Source organism: Epinephelus fuscoguttatus, linkage group LG18, assembly GCF_011397635.1.
Source record: "Epinephelus fuscoguttatus linkage group LG18, E.fuscoguttatus.final_Chr_v1".
NCBI classification, from domain to species: Eukaryota; Metazoa; Chordata; class Actinopteri; order Perciformes; family Serranidae; genus Epinephelus; species Epinephelus fuscoguttatus.
The window spans coordinates 35,977,203-36,001,376 of record NC_064769.1 but is presented as its reverse complement, the minus strand read 5'-3'; the positions used below and the strand labels follow the sequence as shown (position 1 = coordinate 36,001,376).

Here is a 24,174-nt window from a genome sequence, read left to right as displayed (position 1 = left end):
GGGATTACATCGCCCGGCTGGCCTGGGAATGCCTCGGGTTCCCTCGGAAGAGCTGGTGGAAGTGGCTGGGGAGAGGACTGTCTGGGCTTCTTTGCTGAGGCTGCTGCCCCTGCGACCGGGACCCAGATAAGCGGAGGATGACGAGTACGAGTACTTGGCTAGCTAGCAGGTGTTGGTGAGGAGAGATGTAGTTCACTGAGCGCTTTCACACAAAACTAAATGGTGCTAGAGCGACTTTCTTTATTTGCAAAGTGATTTTTTTAAATGATAAACATCACTTGTGTAATTCATGGCTCAATTCAAACAGGATCAAAAAATGATTTGTCTCTTGCCATTGACTGCCATACATATTTTCACCTAAATAAGGTCCCATGGGCGACACCTTAACGGGGAATCGGGGGACGACGGCTAACTGTCCATGTGTCCCTTTGCATCATTCTGTGTCCTATCTCTAAAAGTTTGTTTTGGGTACGTAAACGCAGCGCAGGCGTAGCTCCCCGTGAGTTCCTTTTCCCCCTTAGCAGCAGTTTGTGACTCACGGGGTGGATAATCGACCTGTCCACTCGTTCAGAGCTGCTCAGGTCAGAGAGGAGCAGCTGCTGCAAGTGAATGCAAACTTTTAGACCCAGCAGAATGAACGGTAGACTCCACATCACTACGGACCCCTCACACGCCCTTCATCTCTCTTTTCAGCTCCTCCCATCAGGCAGACTGTCACTATTTTTTAATATAGCTTTGCACATGTGCTCTTAGTTTTTATTTATTTATGGAATTGGCTGGGTTTTTAACACAGTTTCAATTTTATGAGACTTTTACAGATGTAAAAAGAGCTGCAGAGACTGTTGATGTTTTTAAAAAGAGGCTCAAGACTCATCTTTTTAATCAGGCTTTTTAACTGATCTCTTTATTTATCTATTTTAAATTCCTCTTATAACCAATTTATCCATCTATTATCTATTTTTTATTTATTTTTATATTCTTACTCCTTCCTCTTTTTACGTTCTTATCTCATTTAACCTTTATCTTTTGTTATTTTAGTTAGCCTATAGGTTTTAGTTTTGATGCATTTTATGTCTCTGTTTTAGATCATTCTTACCTAGCTACTAACTCAATTTTATGAGCTAAATAGCTTTTTTGTGGCGGAGATTTTTTTCTCTTTTGTTTGCAGGCCGACACAAATGTAATCTGTGAATAGATGTTACTGTTGTATGAAAAGTGCCATATAAATAAAGTTGATTTGATTTTGATTTGATATGTATTGTTGTGGTGTTTGCTCAGTAACAGTATGTCCTATCAAGAGCTGGATAAGTAGAAGTGAAATCTTTCAATGCACCTGATGTTCTGCTGCTCCATCTCTGCCCTGAGTGCACTCTGTGGTCTGACAGTGTGGTTCTATAAATAACCAAACGTATATGTATTCCTACAGCGCTCCTAATGAATGGCCCAGCTCCAAAAATAGAACTTTTATTTGTGGCGGCAGATATTTTAATCATGGCAGGCCGACACAAATGTGGGAAACCTTGGAATAGATGCTCAGCGCCTCGTCACGCTGCGGGCATTTGAATTATAGTGCAATCAGGAACATGAATATTCCGGTTGTGGTGTTTGCTCAGTAACAGTATGTCCACATAGAGCTGGATAAGTAGAAGAAACCCATTTTTATCTCTGTTTTTTTAGTTAGCATTTACATTATACCACCTGTCTCTGTCCCACAATACCATGTTGATGCATTAAAAAAAAATTCAATTCACCATTTCAGTTCTGAACATCCAGTCACACCTGAGCCGCATTTAAACGCTCAGCACAGAATATACGAAGTGAGATTTTTTTCCCTTTGGTTATTGAATCAACTAAACTGGTTGGATTTAGATTTTATTTAGATAACAGCCCTACACCCTGTTCTCCAGCTCGTACACACATTACACATGCAGATACAAACAGCAGCGCTCAGATAACATCAGGAGCTGCGCTGACAGGCTGCACGCTGAATTTATCCCGCCTGAGAGAGTCTGATATCAAATATATATGTGACATAAACACACACACAGTGTCTGAGGAGTTAAAGCAGGTTTAGTGACTAGCTGTGGGTTCTTCAGTGTAAAAATAATCTCCATTATTTCTGTTTTTATTGTGTTATTATGGACGGCAGCAGTGCAGTTTGTGCCGTACGCTTCATCCTCTGCAGCTCAGTGAGGAAACACAAAAAGGAGTTTTCACACATGAGCTTCAACTGCACTTTAGAATGAAATTAACTGATGTTAAATTGTTTTTACTGGAATATTTTTGGCATCATTTTAGTGTTTGTTAGCGAGACTGTGTTTCTTTGTGTGTCGTGTGCCGCATTTACACAAAGGTGTGTGTGAAGGTGGAGGGGGCTGAGGGGTCACTGTGGTTTTTGTGCGTGTTATAGTGAAAAGCAGCGAGAGCAGCTGTGTGTGTGTGTGAGTCGAGTGGGGTGAGGGGGGGCTCGCAGGTGCACATGTTCTTGTGCTCTGTTGCTCTGAATGGTTCTCACTCGATGTTCTCTGCAGAATAAAATAATAGAAATTATTCTCTTTATAAAGAAAACACAATATAATAAAAATAACTTTAAACAGAAATGCAAAGCGTGTCACATACATTTACACCGAGGGGGAAAACAAAGCATTTGTTACTACGCTGAAGAGTTTCTGTGTTGTTCTGCACATCGAATCAACTTAAAAACCCAGAACTAACGGGTGTTTTTCAACCCAGACCCTATATCTTCAGATTCTTGTGTCTAAGTGACTGATGGGAACATTTTTTAAAAGTGGTCCAGTATTTGGGGAATATTGGCAGCGGCCAGGCTGCGATATACATCCACTAAAAGTGTTTGTTTTTGATTTTATTATAAGAATCTGACAACATTATGGAGAGGATCCCTACAGAGATAGACATTTTTATTAAACCAAAATCAGCCCCAAAATCACCATTGTAAAACTCTCCAGACTCCATTTGAATAAACAGTAATTTTATCATCATAAAACACTAGGCCTGTCACGATAACAAATTTTGCTGGCCGATTAATTGTGTCAGAAATTATTGCGATAATATTGCGTAATATTGTGCTTTTAAGACCATTTTTATTATTGTTGTAATTTTGCTGTTTTTAGACCATTTTTTAGACTTATGTAATGATAATAAAGGCATAATGATGCAAGTACACCCTTCAGAAGAGAAATAAATATTTATTTAACAAGAATATTTACGAATGCAAAAAAGAAAATATAAATATCCCAAATAAATAAATAAAGACCTTATAAATACAAAATAATAGTCTGTCAGTCTCTCACTCTCAGGTGTGGAGTTAAGTTGGTCGTATTCGCTCTTTTTGTTGAGATGGTTTTAGAACAAACCCGGCACACCAGCTCGTCCAAATTACTGTGCTCGCCTCTGTCATTTGGTTTAAATCCCAAACACTCCCACACAGGGGCCGTGGCGTTTGGTTTAGGAACAAGTTCCATGTCTTTCTCTTACTCTTAACTCTCTGTTTTTTTTCTCCGCCTCGTCTCCCCCTCACGAAGATCGCACTGAGACAAAGACACTTGATGACAAGAGCTTTCCCTCCGTTCATTACGCTAATGAACCAACTCACCTGGCTGCCAGACGATGCACGGCAGTGAACGCTCTTGTCGTCCCGTCTCTTTGGTGGAGAGAGAGACGAGGAAAACAAACACGCATGAACATGGCAATTAATCGCGGCCGGAAAAGTTACCGTCTCCCTTTTTAAATTTACCGTGCAATTAACCAACTTATCACATATCGCGACAGGCCTATAAAACACACTCCATTCGAAGTCAACACAAACAAAATAAATCTCACAGACCATCCTGGTTCATGTCTCCACTGTTCAACAATCAGCAGCTCTGGTTTGGCTGAGTTAGAAATATAATTCAGCCTGTTAAACGTGAAAACATGCTGCCTCTATACACGCTAAAATTTATCTTTATTTAAATGGAATCTGGTTGGATTGTCAATGGCGATATCAGGGCTGTTTCTGCTAACGTTTCATCCAAACAGTGTTACATTGTTCAGCCACCAGTAGAAAAGTTGTGAGCCTCCAAGGATCTGTAGGGTTGTAGATCCCTGCGTGATAATGTTATAACACATTGTCAAGACAGGCTAATGGCGTTGAGTAACATTGGTGCTGCTACACTGTCCCGAAAACATGCATGGAATTCACTAAACCATGATTCTGGTCTATTACATCAGAGCGTTAATGGCTGTAGAGAACAAATATGGGTTTAGTTGATTAATCATATCTATAGTAAATATAAAAGTGTCTCCTATGTGAGTTCAAAAAATGCGCTATACCAGCATTTACAGGCTGGGGCAAAGGACTGTTTTGTCCCTCGCTAACACAGCCCTCACCACTCCCCCTAACAATGACCACTGACTATATCTATGGACGACTAGACCACCTCCTTTTCTTGCGCTCCTGTTGTCTTCTCAGTTGAAGAGCGTTTAAATATGTGTTCCTCTCCAATTAACTCACTGATTTCATCAAACCTCCACTATCAAAATGCAAAAGGAAACAAAGTTGCACAACTAATGATACAAAACAAACACTGTCAGAAGGATATAATTGGGATGTAGCTCAACAAGCTGGCTGAACGATAGCGTCTGGTTACCATGGAGACGACAGAAGCCTTTCACCACAGCATAAATTGAAAACACTGTGTAGTTCTTCTGTTTCTGTCGAGTGACGCTCATCAAAAGTGTCGAGCGCCCGACCACGAATTAGACTTAACAATACTTTCAAGTACTTTCCAGTGCGTTCATCGAAACACATGAACTTCTGTCACAAAATTTATGATGATGATGATGATGATGTCAGATCACCTCCGATTTTTGCCACACGTTGTCACCCATTGGTGCAGTTGGTTCATTCTCTTGTCGCTTTCTTTTCTCTTTTCAAAAAGTCCCGTTTGTAGATTTTTGGCTTTAGTAACTCCTAATCGTAGAGCTCCCTGACAGTGCTTGTTGCCTGGCAACCGTCATTGATCACCCCATTGATTGTTGTATTGGAAGTGTTTGTGTGTCTCTGAAAGTTAGACGCCTCCAGTCTGTTCAGACTCAGGACGGTGTCCTCCACACAAAATTCAATAGGCTGGAGCCTGAGAACACACACACACACACACACACACACACACACACGAGATTCAAGCATTTGGTTTCAGGAAATAGAAATAAAAAAATGCTGTTTGTGTGAACTCCTGGTTTTATGTGTGTTTGTGTGTGTGTGTTTCTGTGTGTCGGCCCTCCTCTCTCCTCCCTGCTCCTTTAATATTTCATGCCTCCTCTTTGTGATCCTCCTCCAGGCCTCCCAGACCAGGAGGAACCCCGGAGAGTCCTCGCAGGACGCTGGCTGCCCCCCCTCAGCCCTCCAACCCAGCGCTACAGGCCCAGATCAAACAAGGTAACTACAAAAGGAGGGGGCGCTCGCTTCACACACCCCCAGGGCCCTGCGGGGAAGGTGGGAGGGAGGAGAGGCGGGGGTTTGATAATGCAGCCCACCGGCAATAAAACCCACAGAGAATTAAAAAAAAAAACCCACCTTAAATATCACAGGAGGAAGCCGCTGCTGTTTCCTCGGTCAGCAGGTCTTTAAAGGGCTGTTCTGCTGTTTTTGTTCCAACTTCAGCCGGAGTCTCCTCTCTCTTAATGTTAATTTATCCATGAAGACTGACCGAGCTCTGAATTTATTTATTTAGGAAAAAATAGAAAGTTTCTGGTTCATACTGGGAGCTCCACAGTTTAACCTCTGTCTGCTTTCACAGAGGCGTTATGGTTAGGCCTCGCTCAGTGGAACTCTGAGGAGAGTTTTTGGGGGAGAAGCTGATTCAGATTCACTTTGACAGCCTCATTTTTTGCCACAAGGTTCATACTGGAAATAATTAGACTGTTCTCACAAGAAACATGGCATTGTGCATTGTATTAGATCCAGGTCCAACCGCACCAGAGTTCGTTTGAAACCAGACCGAGACCACCTCTTCAAGGAGGTCTCAGTTTTAGTGACATTGTTTTTTTACACAAATATCATTAACCGTTTAAATACAGTTTATTCTGGTTAAATATCAAGAATGTATGAAGGTATTAAAAATAGATAAGGCCCAAATCAAGTACGCATATTTCCAGTATGAATCACAAAAAAGAGATTGGAGTTTTTCTAATCATCAGACATTTTTATAATCAACTGATTCTGTTTTGGTCTCCATATGGTATCTGTGGTGGCCCCGACCTGAGAGAGGCACATGTCAGTTATGGAGTAGCCATGTTGGATTGTAACTGTTGCAACAAAAGAAAGGATGAAACATTTAAAGAGACGGAAAGAAAGAAAACGGGAATTCAGAGAAAGCAGAATTTCACTTAGTGAAGGTGAAAAAAGTTTTGAGTCTTTGTCTGCAGAGAGAAACCTGCTCTTGTTCACTGTCGGGGACGTTTTAACCAGCCGTCACCATCTGCCTACCACACACACACACACACACACACACACACAGCTACCTACCACACTACATCAAGCTCAATACCTGCAAAGACACACACCAAAAATCAAGTCGTGAATACAGACACACACACACACACACACACACACACACATATGCCATGGGTGGCACCCTCAGTTGTTGGGGGTAGGCGGGGTTTCAGTGCTATTGTCACGCCTTAATGGAGGCCAAGCGTGACAAGCGTGTGGACTTATTCACGCCACACGCCTATTCACCGCCATTCAGGGGGAACGCTCGGCCGTGACCTCTGCTCAGCCAGCTACTCCAGCCCGGTGTGTGTCTATGTGTGTGCGCGAGCGTGTGTGTCAGAGGCTTTGTGCAGGAGAGCGCTGTTAACCCTGCTCACCGTCTCTTTTCACATGGAAATAAATGAGGAGGCCCCTCTAATATACTGCAGCACTTACAGTGAGATTAACAGACAGAGCAGGGTGTCCGCACATGATTTAAAAGAACATCTCCCAGCTACTATTTTATGATCATGTCCACACTAATTCAGAAAAGTTTTCAGTAAACATCTTTATTGTCCTCTGTTTCGGCCCTTTAAACACACTAAGACACTTTCTCAAGTGGATGGGAACAAAGGATGTCCATCATTTCTGTTCTGTTGATAATAACATTTTACACACTGGGTTAATTTGTCAGACTAGATGAGATTTAAAAGATCATGCCATATCTTTTTTTCTGGTGTACTGATGTTTCTTTTCTAGGGTTTAAAGCTTTGATGTGGGACTCACCAACAGCATGTCTGGACCCAGGCTCAGGCAGGGTCTATTTTAGTTTAGTCAGGAAGTGTTTATGGAGGAAAAACACGACAAAGCACGAGTGTACTCTACAAACGTGGTTATACTAGTAGGTGTACACTGTTTGTCATGGTTTAATATTTAATTGCAATAATTAAAATAGAAATACAGAGATTTCTAAGTAAATTTAAAGGTCCAGTGTGTAGGATTTAGAGGGAGATATTGGCAGAAATTGAATACAACATATTGTGTGTTTTCTTTAGCATATATTCACCTAAAAATAGGAATAGTTGTGTTTTCTTTACCTTATAATAAGCTGTTTATATCTACATAGGGAGCAGGGCCTCATCTACGTAGTTCGCCATGTTTCTACAGTAGCCCAGAAGGTTCTTTAAACTGGGTCATTCCAGTTTTCACGTTTTCGAGTAAGCTCGCCCTCCGACAAGCAGCATCAGAAAAACACAGATTTTTTTTTAATGTGAAACTGCTTTATTTGGTGTTTTCACTGCTTTAAATTACCTGGTTCATTTTGGGATTCAGATTCAGACAACTGTTTTAATCCCACCAGGAGCAAGTTGTTTGAACAGCTTGCCTTGCGCACGTACTATAAAGTACAGTAACATGTAGATACATGAATAGATGAGTAATAAATTAAAATCAAAGAAATAAAAATATGCCAAGGAATTCAGTGGAATAAATAATAATAATAATAATTTCAAAAGTTAATGGACTGATTATCAATAAAACAGATAAAAAAAACAATGAAAACAATTAAAAAAAAATATAAGACAAATAGCAGAGGGAATAAAACATTTTGAATACTGGTTAGTTTTACAAGCAGGTGAAAGATAACGACGCCTTGACAGCAACAGAGAAAATTTCCTTGCAAGAACATGTTCAGAGGAAGCTAAAATTTGTGTGGCTTCCTGGAGGATGTCCTGAACATCTGGGTCTTAAGTTATGTGACAAAAGGTGAGCACGTATTAGCAGGTGCTAGGCTAACCGCCTGTCTACAATGAGCCCAACAGCATCTGAGAAACACTCATATTTAATGTAAAACTGCCTTCTTTGCTGTCATTTACCATTTTAAATCAGCAGGTCTGTTTGTTTTGGAGAGGAAGAGACCTCTGTGGATAATTCAGCTCCTGGTAAAAACCTCCTGAACAATGAACACTGAAGGAATTCTAGCCAGGAGAAGTTTCAGCTGGTTACAGTCTGCTATCCTCGGCCAATAAATCTCTGTAAATCTTACATACTGTTCCTTCAAGAGTCCTTAGTTTTACTCATAGACTAAAACAATGGATGTAGCTTTAAAGCCTTGAGTTTGGAATTTTTGGCCGCCGCCATCTTGGATTTTTGGAGCCAGAAGTGACCATATTTTGATGAGAGTGTGGAGATAACTTTAACGCTAGCTGCTAGCTTGGTTAGCACGGTGCATTTACAGCTTTGGTTACCTGTAATAATGCTAATGCTAACTTTTGCTAACAAAAACAGGCTTAAAACCATTAAAAGAAAATGTGTTTAGCTGAAAAACCTCCGACTCATGAACTGGAAACACACAGAAGTCATGATAGCTATGCCTAGAGTATATGAATCCAGGGGGAAGCCATGGTTACGCTACCTGTTCAACGTTGTCACTGTGGTAGCGACTTGTCAACAGATGGCACCCACCTGCCACTCAAAGCGACCACACCCTGAATTATGCATAACTTTAAACCTTCGTAAAATTTAAACCGGTGGGTTGTACAAAAATTCATCCCCTCGACAGTTGTCGTGAACGGGGAAATTAGCTGTAGAAAGCAGAATGTTTTTGAACCAGGCATGTGTTTATTTCATGTAATATTTCTGTTGTAAAGTTTTAACATGGGGGTCGATGGGGACTGCCTCATTTTTGGAGTCAGCCTCAAGTGGCCATTCAAGGAACTGCAGTTTTTGGCATTTCCACATTGGCTTCATTTTTCTACTGCTTGGGTTTCCAACTTTCAGGTGCTGAATTCTAAAGATAGATACTAGTAATAAAGTATTATTTGGGTATATGATTGTCATATAAAGTCACCACAGTCATCCAAGTGTTCTCCAGAGGGCGCTGTGTTTCAAGGCTCAGCCACTGGCCCATCACCTAAAGTAGGTGACACATAATACAAGGTGATAAAATCATACTTGACCTCCTCATACAGCAGATTTCCATTTGAAATTTTTGTTGTTTTTTTCCGCGCCAATGCTGGCAAACTGCTGTCAACTGCCCTCCGCCATCTTCTCTGTCTATCTTTCTGATTTCTTTCTTGCCCCTTTCTGTTTCTCTCTTCACACTGCATGGCTTCAGCCTGCTGCCTGTGCTCACAAACATGCTCTCTCTTCACTGTACTTTCAGCCAGTCTTTCTTTTATATTCGTGCACTTCCACTATTTCTCTCTTTTTTCTTTCCTTCTTTCTTTACCGCCAACTGATTTGACTGTTTTCTTTGTTGTGTCCTGTTCTGCTACATGTTTTTATGTGGTAGTTAAACTGTTTTAAATGTATAGCTTTTGTAAGTGTCTATGACTGCGTTAAAATGTCACTGACTCTTTGATATGTTAAAGACATGGATTGACTTTTGTGAGAAAAGCTGGGTTTTCTTTCTTTCATTGGTGAATATTCTCAATGGGAATCTGAATCTGAATTTTTTCCCCACTGTTTAAAGGTTTCAAGTTTCTGGCCCTAGCATAAACAAACATCAAATCTACATCCTTGATCAGACTTGAACCAGCGCAGAATACTCTCTGTGTTTTTTTTTTTTTTTTAAATTGTTAATATAAGTTGATAAAATGCTAGTGCCATAGTCTGAAACCTTAATGTTCTGGTCAAAATTTTTGTTGGTGTAGTTGCTCTTCATCTCCAAACTAACAACAAACATTTCTAATCTCTTGACCAAGTGCTTGCTGGGAAATCTTTATTCACTGGTGTTATATTTTGACGCGTATGTGCCTTGTATGAACTTCTCGTGTCTGCAAAGGAAGTCTTCCTCCCTTTCTTTTGTGAATACTCTTTTGTTTGGTGAATGGGTTTTTTTGTATCTTAAAGCTGTACTTGCTAATATTGTATGAAACTTTGTTGGTGTTTCATTAGTTTAACATAAATTACACAGTAGCCATATTTGATTTACATGTAGTAAGGTGGGAAAACATTGTCCGGACAGTAGGTACAGAGTGGGAGATAGTCCATATCAAAGGTTTGCTAACTGGGTTGATCCACATTAGCATGTCAGATTACCTGAAACTGAGTTCTTGGTATGAATTGAATAATTTATATCAGTAACACAAGTTGTACAATGTTTGCTTAAACTACATGAGAATACATTATGTATCTTAAATGATCGTGTTACAGTAGTATGTTGTACAGTGCCAAGCTATTTCCTTCATGGAAAGTCTTGCTAATGTTGGCAACTATTATTAACTGTTATTTTGTTAGCAACATGTGTTAGCCAAGAACTATTGGCAGCTAAAGCCAAAAATATTGGGCTTATTATCAACCTCTCTTGACACAGTTAATTCTAGGTTACTGTAATAATCAACTGCTAATAAGTACTTACTTCTAATTAGCATCATAAGCCATGTTTCCATCAGCCTGTTTAGATGCGCATCTAGAAGTATTGCATCGGAAAATTATGATGGAAACGCCAAATATCGAATTAAAATCCACTGATTCGCACAAACTAAAATACGCTCACTTTAGACGTAGCACACCTCTCTCCATGGTGATATCCACACTCCGGGTCGGGAAGGCGGTAATGCATTTACAAGCTGGTTGCCAACCGCCAGAAAACGTAGAAGAAGAAGAATGCGAGACTTGTTTTGTTTCCGGTTCTGCGGAAAACTCGCGTGAGTTCGTAGTTTTCACCAAAGTCCATACATTTAATGGAAACACACAGGATTCGGATTTTTTTAATGCGCATTTCCCAATGATTCAAATCACTTTTGGATGGAAACATAGCTATAGTTGCATAGGCTAGGAGGGAAAGCTGACCTAGCTAATAGATAGAAGAAGTGGAAGAAATGGATTAGCATAAATCCATTAGCTGTAATCCTTTCATTTGGACTTTTTGCAACTTATCTCTCCTCAGACCAGTCGCCGGAAGACATAATATTGGCATTGTGCACATTTGCAAACTACAGACATGTTACATTTGTATGTTTGATATGTATCATAACAGGGTTTCTAAAGTGACATAGTGTATGAGTTGACTTTGCCATCTGGAGGTGGAGGGGATGATGTGTAGCTTGTCACTTTGGCGAGATGCCTGCCAAGCTGCAGACCACAATTTGAGACCAGTTGTTTATTCGTGTGTCATTGCTGCTTTTCCAATGGCTTTTTAGCGACCAAACATGGGTGTTTTTTTTGTTGAAACCTAACCACATGTTAACTACCGTGTTGTTTAAACATTAGTTTTAATGTAGGCTGTCCACTACATAATATCATACAAATGCAGAGAACCTGTGGTTTGCAGAAATGTACAGTGCCGACAGTTATTTTCGCAGTTGGGTTGTTTCCCTGCAGCCAATGACTGTAGGACTAATGGTCATTGTATGATTACGAAACGTTGAAATATGTCCAGTGCTAACATTCAGTGCTAATGGTGGATGTTTTTGTTCCATGTATGACTTTCATACAGGAGACTGCAGATCACGTCCAATCACAGACCTGCTTTTATTTTTTAAACTTTAACCACCATCTTTCCCTAATGTTAACCACAATGGTTTCCTAACCTTAACCACACCTTTAGTTGCCATGCGCAGATTTCGAATGTATTTTTGGTGTTAAAAACCTTTACAGAGTGGTCCAATAACAATGTTCTTGTTTTGGGTCAACGTCTTGTTTTGCTGAAGTTGATGCAAATCCAACTTAAATGCTATTTGGGTATTTTTTTCTAAACTTACTCTCTTTCTTGTGACTGCTTCCTTTATTTTCTATTCTATATGTTTTCTGTTCTTGTGTGTTGTTAACACATTTTCTTCCTCCCTGCTGCCTAACTGTTTTTCTTCTCTCTTCATATTTACTGTATAAATTTATATCTTCCTAACCTGTTCTTTTCTTCTTGACTATTTCTCTCCTTCTCTTCCTTTGCAAGCTGCTGTAGCTGCCACAGCCAACACCAGCACTGTTACTGCTGCTACCACTGCTGGGGCTCCGGGGGCCCCTGGGGGCCTTCTTCAGGGGGCCCCTGGCTCCCAGAGCCCCGGCCCTGCTTCTCATAACATCCCCTCAGTCAACGAAGGTACAGACTGAACTGACGGGTACCGCTTAGGGAAAGTCTCGCAGTCATACTCCTTTTTTTCAGTTAGTTTGTCTTTGGAGGCGCTTTGTCTTTGCTTCCTAGATCTTCTTTCCTACATCCCTTCCTTCTGTCTTTCCTTTTGTTCATTCTGTCTCCACTCTCCATTCCTATTTCTGTTTTTTCTTTGTTCTCTTGACTTCTCTTTCTCTCTCAATGCCATCACAATTCTTCACCTCCCCTCTCTTCACTCCATTAGTTATTCATTTCCCCACTTTTTTCCTTGGTTCTCACCTCCTTGGGTCTCGTCATCTCTTGTCTTGCATCAGTCTTGCTATTCCCTGCAACCTGTGTTTTGACCTTAGGTGTCCTGCTCCAGTTTGTTGCAGCGTCTTTGTCCTTGTTTTGGTCTACAGCGCCGTTTGTTTATCTGTCTGTCTGTCATAGCTGAGTTCAGTCCACTTTCAATCCAGTCAGTCAGAGAAATTGATAGTTTTGGGTCTCCAAATGTGAATGCTGCAATGCACTTGGCACAGGAAGTGGTCAAGTGTTTAAGTGTGTAAATTTCAAATCTATCTGACTTGATCATGGGAAAATAAGCCAATATGTTCAGCAGTATTTTCCAGAGCTAGGACTTCTACATAATCCCTGACATATTTTAGATATAGGGAAAAATTTTAAGAATGGCAGCAGTGTAGTAATAACATACTCCAGTGCAAAAACAGTAAAAACATCAAATTTCAATCCTGCCTTCAACATCTTATTCACAATTTTTTCCTTGGTCTTGCAATTTGCAACTTGTAGAAAGGGTGCATGTTGCATAGTTTTAGCCAATCTGCTTCAAATTCAATAACTTCTGACAATAATCATAACAAATACGATAGGACAAGTTTCACAGTGCAGCAAAATTTGGCGAGACAAAGCTGTGTCATCAGCAAACAAGTGGACTTTGCTAACGTCTGGAACTGATGCATTTGAGAGTGTATTGACCGCAGTCCTTACGCCCTGGTCTGTTGTATTTCTTTTCAGTTGTGCAATGCTGTCCTGTGTTTTCTGTCTCTAAGTCTACCTGTCTGTCTCAATGTCCATGTGTCCCGACGTTTCAGTTTGTCTGTGCTCACTGTTTGCATGCTTGCTATTTCCACCTGATGGAATGGGGAGTGTGTCACTGGGACAAATTATAAAACCAATGAAAAAATTTAAACAGATCAAATGAAAAATGTAATTTGTGTTTAGCAAAGACTCAAAATTCCCTTGATTAACATTTAGCCTACCCTCTGTTTTCACCTACAGCACATGCATCTGACCCTGTGCAAGTAAATTTTGAATAGGCACACTCTGTAAAAGTTGCGTTTTGAAATTAAGAAACCAAAGACTTTCTTTCACTTTTAATTTTCCTTTTTTTTGTAAATAAACTAAAGTGTTCATTGTAACTTTATAGCTGGAGTCTTTTTGGTGTCCTTCTCAAAGCCGAATGTTTCTTTTTAAACACCTATCATAAACATTTTTTTAACAGGATGTTGGCTTTTACCATGAAGGCCTGTGGCCCCATCCTCTTACACAACAATGAATGTGCTCTCAGATTTCTAAACTGCTCCACCTTTGTGGTTTCTGTAGGTAAATTAAGTGCCTTTAGAAGCTGATGACCGTCAGTTTCCAGTTTTCAGAGACTAAAAACATAGCTGGTCGGGGTTATATATTGACTGGACTATATTGGCCGGAAAACAGCAAGCATGCACACAGAGGCGCATTCTTCCCAGTAGGACTATTTAGAGCCAACCTCTAGTTTTCTGTAGGGGTAAAACTGCAACTGTAGCAGATATGTCATGTTTTCATATTATGTTTATTCCCAAAACACTGCCTTGCAGAAACCTTCCAATGATGATGACTATTATTATTTATATTTCTATTTATTATTATCAGCAGTATATACTATAAGGAAAGTATGTTAACTGCAATAGGAGGAGTGGTAGCAGCAGCAGCAACAACAGTAGCAGTAGTTACTGTTGTTTCTGCCAAGAGCACTAATATTGCCACAGCAGCAATAGTAATAGTAAGAGGCACCACCAATGTTAGTTGTTGTTGGCAGCAGCAACAGTGGTAGTAGTAATAGTAGTGATGGTAGCAGTTGTAGTAGCAGTAGTAGTCACTGTTGATTCTGCTAACCTTATTAGTAATTGTAGCAGTAGTAGTATGCTAGTTGTTGTTGGCAGGAGCAGCAATAGAGTGCCGAAGTCACGCCCCTTCCGGTGAAGCTCATGGGACCTTAGATCGGAAAAAATATGAATGGCAGTGAATGGGGAGAGTAATATTATCTTTTGGTCCCGTTTGAGTTGTGACATGAAATCCAAATATGTCGTTAATGAATTTAAAACATAAATTTTAAGGTCAAGAAAGTCATACGCTATAAGCTTTTGAAAAAAACGTAATTAGAAAGACTACACAGGAGGCGGTCGCGTATGTGACGCCATAGCTTTCGCTCACTTCCTGCAGCTTGGAGTGACTGCAGCCTGGCACAAAACACACAGACATCTTCAGTCATAAATCGATTAATCATAAAACAGTGGAATTTCAGCGGGGAGGCCAAGCTGCAGGAAGCGAGCGAAAGCTATGACGTCACATACGCAACCTCCTCCTGTGTACTCTCGAGTCTTTCTAATTAAAAAGCTTATATCTCAACAGTTTTACCACAAAGTATGACTTTCTTGAGCTTAAAATTTATGTTTTACATTCATTAACAACATATTTGGATTTCATGTCACAACTCAAACGGGAACAAAAGATAATATTGCTCTCCCCATTCACTGCCATTCATATTTTTTCCGATCTAAGGTCCCATGAGCTTCACCGTAAAGGGCGTGACTTCGGCACTCTATAATAGCAGTTGCTATTAGCAGCAACATCAGTGTGAGAAACAGCAGCAGCAGTTGTTTGCACCAGCAGGAATTGCCATTGTTGGCAGCAACAGTAGTAGTAGTAGTAGAGGTAGTTAGTAGCACCAGCAGGGATAGCTGTTGTTAGCAGCAGCAGCAATAGCAGAACTTGAACTACCACTACTAGTAGTAGTAGAAGCAGTAATAGTCTTAATTAGTAGCATCGTTGGTTGCTGATGCACCTGCAGGATAGCTGTTGCTAGAAGTAGTAGTAGTAAGTAGTTACTGTTGTTTCTGCTGACAGTGTTAGTAAGTGCAGCAGCGGTAGTAGTAGTAGTAGTAGTAGTTAGTTGTACCAAGAGTAGTGGATACACCAGCAGAGATAGTGGTTTGCAGCAACAACAGTAGTAGTAGGCGCAGTTAGCAGTAACATCAGTATTAGTTAGAGCAGTAGCAGTTTTTAGCAGCACAGGCAGTCGTGTTAGCGCCAGAAGGAATAGCTGTTGTAACAGCAACAGTAGATGTAGTAGTAGCAGTAGAGCTAGTGATATCACTAGTAGTAGTTAGTGTTGTTTCTGTTAATAGTAGTTAGTAGCACCTGCAGGAAGAGTTGCTGTTGGCAGCTGCACCAGTAGCAGCAGTAGTGGTACTAGTAGCAGTGTTAGCGCTAGCAGGAGTAGATGTTGTTAGCAGCAACAGTAGCAAAAGTAGTTAGCAGTGATAGTTGTTATTTTAGCTGCAGTTGAAGGTGTCTGCCACTGTAGTCATTGTCAACCACAGTTCTGGGGACCAATGCCTTAAAGCATATTTAAAAAAATAACAACATTAGTCCTTTAAGTGGGATACAGTAACACATCTTACACTTGAATCTACAATCCAGTGAAGCAACACACCCAAGTTAGGAGGTGAGGAACACTCTCTTTTCACGCAATTCTGTTCTTCAGTGTGAGTTGGCTTCACTGTTTCAGGTCAGAATTTAGGAAACAGTCTGAACAGAGAAGAAGGGATCAGGATTTAATTGACATTAATACTGGTAGGGGAAGGACACAGTTTTGAATCTGACTTCAGAAACTAATTTAACAAAATAATTCAAATTAACATTTGAGGTTTCTGCAAGACAGTCGTGCCAATCTGCAACTAGAGGTTGACTGATTATTATTTCCTGATTGTTGATAACAATTTGGTTATTATGGTCCAATACAGATATCAAATAACTGACAACATATTTTGTAATTTGTGTTTGTGACATTCATCACAGTTAATCTGTCAACCTCTTCATACAATACTCCTGAATGCGATATGTCTGTAACACGCCTAACGGTATGAGTTTTCCCTGTGTATTTCAATGGCAGAGGTAAGTTCACATGGTGCCCTCGGCAAAGAAATTTGTATGGAATTTCTTTCCTGCTTAAAATCCATCCACTGTCCATTCAAGTGTATTTCACATACTTGCATCTTCTCTGGAAACCATATATTAAACCAATATATGTGAATAAGGTGCTTGGTTTATGTTGAGTATCAGCAAGTAAATATTTCAGTCCATTTTCTGTCACAGATGTGTAAAAGCTGGTGTACATTTCTCTGGTGTTTGGTGTAAACTCTAAATATTTGCCATCCTTTTGGCTCAGACTGATACAGCCGGATTTGAGCCCCGTTAAAGCGATACCAAGACATTTTGAATGTTAGCTTTCTCCATCAGTCACTCAGGTTAATGCAACTGAGGAAAAACTGTCACAACACCTATAAACCCTCACTGTTCTCTAATGTTGTCCTCTGTTTTGAAGTAAAATTCCTCCACACATTGTGTTGCTGAATGAAATAAAACACACTCAAGTTCATCATGCCAAGGTATCGTTATGAGGCTTGTGTGGATCCACCTGGCAGTGCTGTATATCTGTTGTTTACCTGTTGAATGCCATCAAACATACTCAGGCTCTGGTTAGCAGAAATAATAACGTTGCTCTAACCAAGACTGTAAATATAAACCAGTTATATTCCCATCCTGTGTTTAACTGTTGTTAGTGTGAGTTTTATACGAGGATATTAGTGTGTAAGTACAAAGTCAGTGTGTGTGAGAATGTGAGAAACTCACTGTGGTCATATGGAAATCAGGTTTTCAGCCCGAAGGGGCAGCTTTTAAAAAAAAAACTGACAGAAGTAGTGATTTAAACACTTTTAGAAGAGTAGTTTAACATTTTGGGAACTTACTTGATTTCTTTCCAAATTTGACTTTAGAAGGTCGATGTCAGTCTCGAGTCATGGACGTAAGGTTCGGTCCGTTAGCAACGTATCTTCATACTACTGACCAGAATTTGGAAGAAACTGGCAGAGGATATTTTTGTCTCCAGGGGATAAACCCTAATTATTTTGGTGACCCTTGACTTTTCCTCTAGCACCACCAAAGGAACCAAATTTCAGCTTGTACACAAACTCAGAAACCAGTATTGTTACGGCTCTACAATCATCTCGTGTTGATTGTTCTGTCCTGAAGTGTTTTTATGTGACAGCAGTGAGACGCGTGTGTGTGAGCACATGAGAGACTTTGGAATAAAGAATTGTCCACTGGCCCACACTGACTGTGTGTATACGTGTGTGTGTGTGTGTGTGTTTGTGTGTGTGTGCAGGTTGGAGCCAGCTGGCAGCCATGCACTGTGTGATGCTCCCTGACCTCCTCGGCCTGGACAAGTTCAGACCTCCTCTGCTGGAGATGTTGGCGAGGAGGTGGCAGGACCGCTGTCTCGAGGTAACACACACACACACATTGCATGCACAGCTCCAAGCAAAGCCTCACAGGCCAACCTTGTCTCCGAAAATTACGTTTATATTCTCAATTTATATACTTAAAGGGGTGTTTCATTGCTGTAAAGATGACCTTATAATAAGTCAAGGATGTCTCTGCAGTAGAAAGATGCAAACACTTTTGAAATTGTTGCTACAGAACCAGAGAAAACAGAAAAAGGTAGAAGTAGAAAACCTACAGCTACTAGAAGTTCAAGTATTTAACATAAAAAATGCTGCTGCAGAACTCATTAATTTCTCTTTTTCATTTTCTTTAAGTCACCGGAATGCAGGAAACTTAAATTTTAAAGATCCCCTGATTTGGTTTTAAAATTGAGGTCTTAAGGTTGGCAAGTATGTATCAACCATCCAATGAATGAACCGTGTCTGCTCGTTTACTGATGGACGATAAAAAAACATGTCGTCCGCCTGACTGCTCATCTGAAGACTCTATAGAAGAGCAAAAAATAAATCATAGCAGTTATTTGACCAGGAAGTCACATTGAGATTGAAACCTCTTTTGCAAGTGAGACCTTGATTATAAAAAAAAATAGTCATGACATTACCGTCTTTGTGGTTTTAAGGTGCGAGAAGCAGCACAAGCTCTCCTGCTGGCTGAGTTGAGAAGGATCGGCCAATCTGGACGTAAGGACACCATCGACATGTGGGCTCCCTATCTGCCTCAGTATGTGGACACTGTCAGCTCCCGTAAGTGCCTCACACTGCTTCATTCATGAAAGACAGAAATCTGTGTTTGTTTCTGTTGGTTCTTGGTGTTCAACTTCCTTTGTTTACAGCTCAGTTTGTTTTCACGTAGTCTGAACCAGGCTAAATTTAAGCATAGCAATAAAGTTAGCATCAGTTGGGGCTGAAGACTACAAGCTTTAAAATAATATAATCTGAAGGTGTGGCGTTAGAAAGAAGAGATCTTACCAGACCTCTGTAGCTCGCCTGCTCTTCATCTTTGCTGCAAGCTGGAAGATCAATTTTACATTAGCATAACGCGCCCGAATCTCTGAGTGAACCTGAGTTGGATTGTGGCAATGACAAAGCGTGGTATAAAATGGATAACTGTCCATCGTGAGTCTGACAATTCTAATTCAGATGAGTACTCTTTAATGTTCTTTCACGTAGCATCCAATAGTTGATAATATGCTAACTGCAGGTGTCGACAAGGGCCATTTTAGCATGCTAGTGTTAGCAATCAGCTAAAAACACAGCTGAGCCTAAGTACACGCCTAAATCTGATAACCAGACTGAATGTACATTTGGATTCACTTTGGTCATTTAGTCTAACATCATGTTCTTGTTAGCTGATTTTGGGAGCGGGGGTTATTTTGTTTTGTTTTGCTCTAATCTAAATACGTGTTGACATCATTTTTCACTCGTGCACCCTCATGCCAGGAAGGCTAAGGCGAGCACCTATCTATTACCTACCTACCTACCTATTTCCTCTGCTCATATGAAGCCAGGATAAATCATGCACAAGACTTAAATGCTATCTTTGTGGAGGCTTTATTGTCTTCACAATTTATTGTTTCTTATCTGTGACATTAAAGTAAATAAAAGCTTTGTTTCCACTGAGGGAAATGGTTTCAGCTTACAGAAACAGACAGGAGGTCTGTGTCGCTGTGACGTGTAGTTACATTTCTGGTTAGGCTACGGCTGTGTTGTTGGAGAACTTGTGAGTGAGTGAGTGAGTGAGTGGGGTGGAGCTGTGCAGAGAGTGTTAGAGAGGCGAGATGCACATTGGTATGTCATGTCACGCAACTTGACCCTATATCAATATAAACAGTGTTGTCTAAATTTCTGTCTTGCTTGAAAATATATCGATATATCATACATAGTCGTTATATCTCCCGGCCCTAACAGAGATGAACCTTTAGTAGCACCAACTCGAATTCGGCCAGGCTGTGTAATGGCAGCAACAGAAAGTTTGATGATCTGGCAGGGAGTTTGTGCTGGGCTGTCTGAATTTGACTTGCTATTCAAGCAGCTGAAGGTCTATATTTGGGTCGTGCCCCACTGTCTACTTACTTGCTTTGGCTTTGTTTTTTAAAACAGATATGACGTCATGTTAGTCATAGATTACCATAATAAAACCGGCAACACCTCTGCATTTTAATATTTTATCGATTCAGGCATTAAAAATAGAGATTGGTCAGTGTGAGTGGTCAGTTGTTTCTTTAACTGTGAGAAACAGCTGTCGATGAGCGCAACACAAGACCTACTTTTACAAATAGATATCTTCCTCTTTATCCCCCTCTCTCGGTATCCATTTGTCTTTTTTCTCTCTCCGTCTGTCCTCTGTATATTCCCATGCCTCTCTCTGTGTCTATAGTTACACCTGCTGATGGGAAGAAAGGTGAATCTCCACCTTCTTTTACTAGAAACAGCCTACTAAAATGCTGTGTGTGTGTGTGTGTGTGTGTGTGTGTGTTGGGGAGTCGCCCTGTGGTTGCTGAGGATGCTGGGGGTTTCTCAGGGGAACAGTTGCCATGGAAACGGGCGCCGGTCAGTGTTGTGTTACCACAGCAGTACCGCAGGCGGGGGAGGCGGAGGAGGGGGAGTGATGGGCCGGTGACCTCAGGGGACGAGGGAGGATAGAGGGGTGGAGGGGGGCAGAGATAGAGCGAGGTTAAAGGGTCATTGAATTTGATCTGTGTGCTGCACAGCAGGACTGGAACAGGGAGTAAGATGACTCCTGCTGGTCCTGAAATATCACGGGGAAAGTCGGGGAATGTGTTGAATCCTCTGGAGGAGGCCTTTGGATCTGAAGCTGGTCTCGGGTCTGCCCGTTGTTAAACACCAAGTGTGTAATTTTTCCACACGTTGTGAATCAGAGTCCAACCTTCTTCCCTCCTGTTAAACAGGGTGTGTCGGACCTGGTTCAATTTTAATGTGCAACAGCAGCAGTAAATGTTCCATTTGCCTCAGCAGTAGCTCGACACTGCTCAGATACAGCGCCGATATGTAGGTTAAAGTCGCTACAGCACCTGAACTGTACTGGTGAAATACAAAGATGTCGCTGTAAGTAATGAACCACCGTCAGTCTTTTGCATCTCCTATGTGAAGGTGAAGCATGCTCAGATCAAACACAAATCTGTGTTCCCGGCCGCTTTTTAGAATTATCTATCTCTAGTGTTTCTTTGGTTCATGGCAGGCTGAGAGAAAAGGGTGTTTTCAAATGAGCACGGACATAGTCTGAATGGAAACACATGGTCAGAGTACGACCTTAATCAAATCTTGAACGCAGTTCAGACCAAAGATTCGCGACAAGATGAAACCGTTTTAGAACCTTACAGTGGTGTTAACCGACCGCCTGAGCATGACTCAAGCTGGCTGATGGTGTCACCCACAACTCCGCTGGTCAAATTGCCAGTGGATGGTTTCAGAACGTGAAGCACGTCACCTGTTTCAACAGCCAGTAAGCTTGTGGTAAAGTCTGCTGGTCAAGTCAAAGTGACCTCAGACAGCAGCTCTTTTTAGATAGGAATTGTACAAATTTGCAGGAAAGCCCAATCAGTCTTTTTTCAGCATTGGCAGTATAAAAACAAAATCGGGGAGTGCAGCAAAATGCCGCCTACCTACTTTTGTTTATACAGAATGTGCCTTTTTCGGGGCAATGGGGGGCGTGAGCAAGTAACAAAACGTGTAGCTCAGTGTGTGACGTAAACAGTGATGTGGGAGGGAAGCCGCGGCTGGTCAGTCCTTCGGCGATTCTCTCTTAAGTCGGCCTGTTCTTCACCGTACCCGTCATCTGACGGTTAATGGCCTCTTCGTTTGCGAGGACAAGGAGGGCGCTCAATTCCTTGTCTCCCCAGTTGCTCATCTTTACAGTGTCTGTCAGGTTTGTGTTTCCCTCTTGCTACTAGCTGCTCGCTAATTCCTGCTATCAGCTGTTTCCTGTTTATCCACCGCCAGTGGCTCGCACGTGCAGCATCATCAACAGCTCCTCCCACAAGTCATCAACAGCCCCTCCTGTTGCAGAAGGCCGCCTCGGTCTGTTTAAACTAAAATGGTTCCGCCAATATGTCTACCCTACAAGGTGGAAAATTGGGCACCTTCGATCAACTCACTAATCCGGCTCTGTGTGTCTAAACGCTCGCAGCTTGCCGGCAAAACGGCCCAACATTCGCGGAAAATCTGGCAGTGTAAAAGGGGCTAATGTGTTTGCTTGCTGTGGCCTTGCATCCTCAGTCTCATACAGGTGATATCTCAGCAAGGGCTTGAGGGGATTTCTTAAAATTTGGCACAAACGTCCACTTGGACTTGATGATGTGATTAAATTTTGGTGTTTAAACTTCAAGGTCACTGTGACCTTGCATCCGTCTCATTCTTGTGAATGCAATATCTTAAGAACACCTTGAGGGTATTTCTTCAAATTTGGCACAAACATCCACTTGGATGAAACATATTTTTGGCCATAACTTGAGAATTCATACACTTAATAAGACAAAACTTCGCACAGATGTCTAAACAGGATAAAATAATAAAGTGGTGACATTTTATATCCAAAAGGCCAAAGGTCAGCTTCACTGTGACATCATAATGTTCTGCATAAAACAATTCTCTGGTCATTCAGCATCATATCTCAGGAACAGAACAGTAGGGCAGAAACCAGCATCAGACGGCTGGAGGAAGATGGAGACAAATGAAAATATTAGCAGAGATGAGATGACGGTAAAACGTGTTTCAGATTAGAAAACTGACACCTGTAAGTGTTAAATAAAGACATTATTACCATCATCACCATCATATACTGACATTGTACTGTACATCCATCACACACTGAGTCTGTTGGCCTACATGTAAGATGATCAGTGTAACATGAGTGGAGTGATTGGACCTTTTTCACATTGTTGACACTGCCATCAAATGGGCACTCTGTAGACCTCTTAAGCAGTGTTTGTGTGTGTGTGTGTGTGTGTGTGTGTGTGTCTGTCTGTCTGTCTCTTAGCTCATCCTCTCCAGCAGCAGAGTGGTCGGTGTTTGAAGGAAGACACCTGTATTTATCCATTAGCTTTTAGTGCGAGGAAATGTCACCAAGTCACTGACAGACTCTCAGTGTCGCAGCGTGGGGCTGACCAGACAACACACACACCCACACACACAGAAACACATACACACACACACACACACACACACACACACACACACACACACACAGTGGCTGTGACCTTTCAGTTCTCCTGGAAGCGTTTAAAAGGCTTTAACACAAAGGAAACAGGGCGAGCTGCAGTTGTTAACCTGCACTCAGAGACAGAGAGAAAAACTGGCCACAGATTGCGGTAAAAACAAACACTCAAAGAAGTTGTTTGTGGTGAATTTCCAGTATTGGAATCATCGTGAATATCATGTCCAGCAGCACTCAAAGACTCTGCTCGATGTTAACACTTGCCTGGATGAAGTAAATTCTGTTTTTGGGGAAGTGTAAAGTGCAACACACATCGCCGCCGTACGCCGCGCGTCAAAACGCCCGCCTCCATTATATTCTATGAAAAAACCCACACCGGCGCCTGCCAATGCGCCTCGCCGCTCTGCTTCAGCCCACTGCTCTATTTCCAGCGCGGCCGGCACTCATGGCGGCGCTGCAAGAAAAGCCTTTGAAGTACGTCTCGGCCACCGTAGTATCAACTCCGGTTGTTTCAAAATTTTAATAAGACGACTTTGATAAGAAACTCACCCGTGAAATCCAAGTTGTTGTTGCCTCAAAGTTTTTCCTCTTCTTCTTCCATTACTAGCAGTTGGCGACTAGGTAGGTGTAGGTACAGCCACCTAGCGGGCTGGGGTGGGAAATACACGTCGACGGTGCCGCTGCGCGCTGCTGCCAGTGTGTGTTGGGGGGCGGCACTTGACGGCCACAGCGCCGCGTCGGCGGCGGTGTGTGTTGCACTTAATACCTCACGCAGCTGTCCAGTCGGGCAAATGAAACCCAAAAGTGATGTCTCATTTTTTTCTGGTTAAATAACGGTTAAATAAATAAATAAGTTACTGTGACAGGCCTGATG

The 24,174-nt window shown here is 41.5% G+C and overlaps 1 protein-coding gene across 3 annotated transcripts in view; it reads left to right on the top strand.

The window, feature by feature from the left end:
• Window positions 1-24,174, top strand: part of LOC125905548 (WD repeat-containing protein 7) — a 141,960-nt gene that overhangs the window by 42,478 nt on the left and 75,308 nt on the right. For 2 of the 3 annotated variants that reach the window (XM_049603566.1, XM_049603565.1), the window contains exons 19-22: window positions 5,340-5,437; window positions 12,369-12,515; window positions 18,010-18,128; window positions 18,748-18,871. In XM_049603566.1, coding sequence (XP_049459523.1) covers window positions 5,340-5,437; window positions 12,369-12,515; window positions 18,010-18,128; window positions 18,748-18,871 — 488 coding nt within the window. The remainder of the gene's footprint in view (window positions 1-5,339; window positions 5,438-12,368; window positions 12,516-18,009; window positions 18,129-18,747; window positions 18,872-24,174) is intronic. The other variant, XM_049603567.1, reaches the window with a different exon arrangement.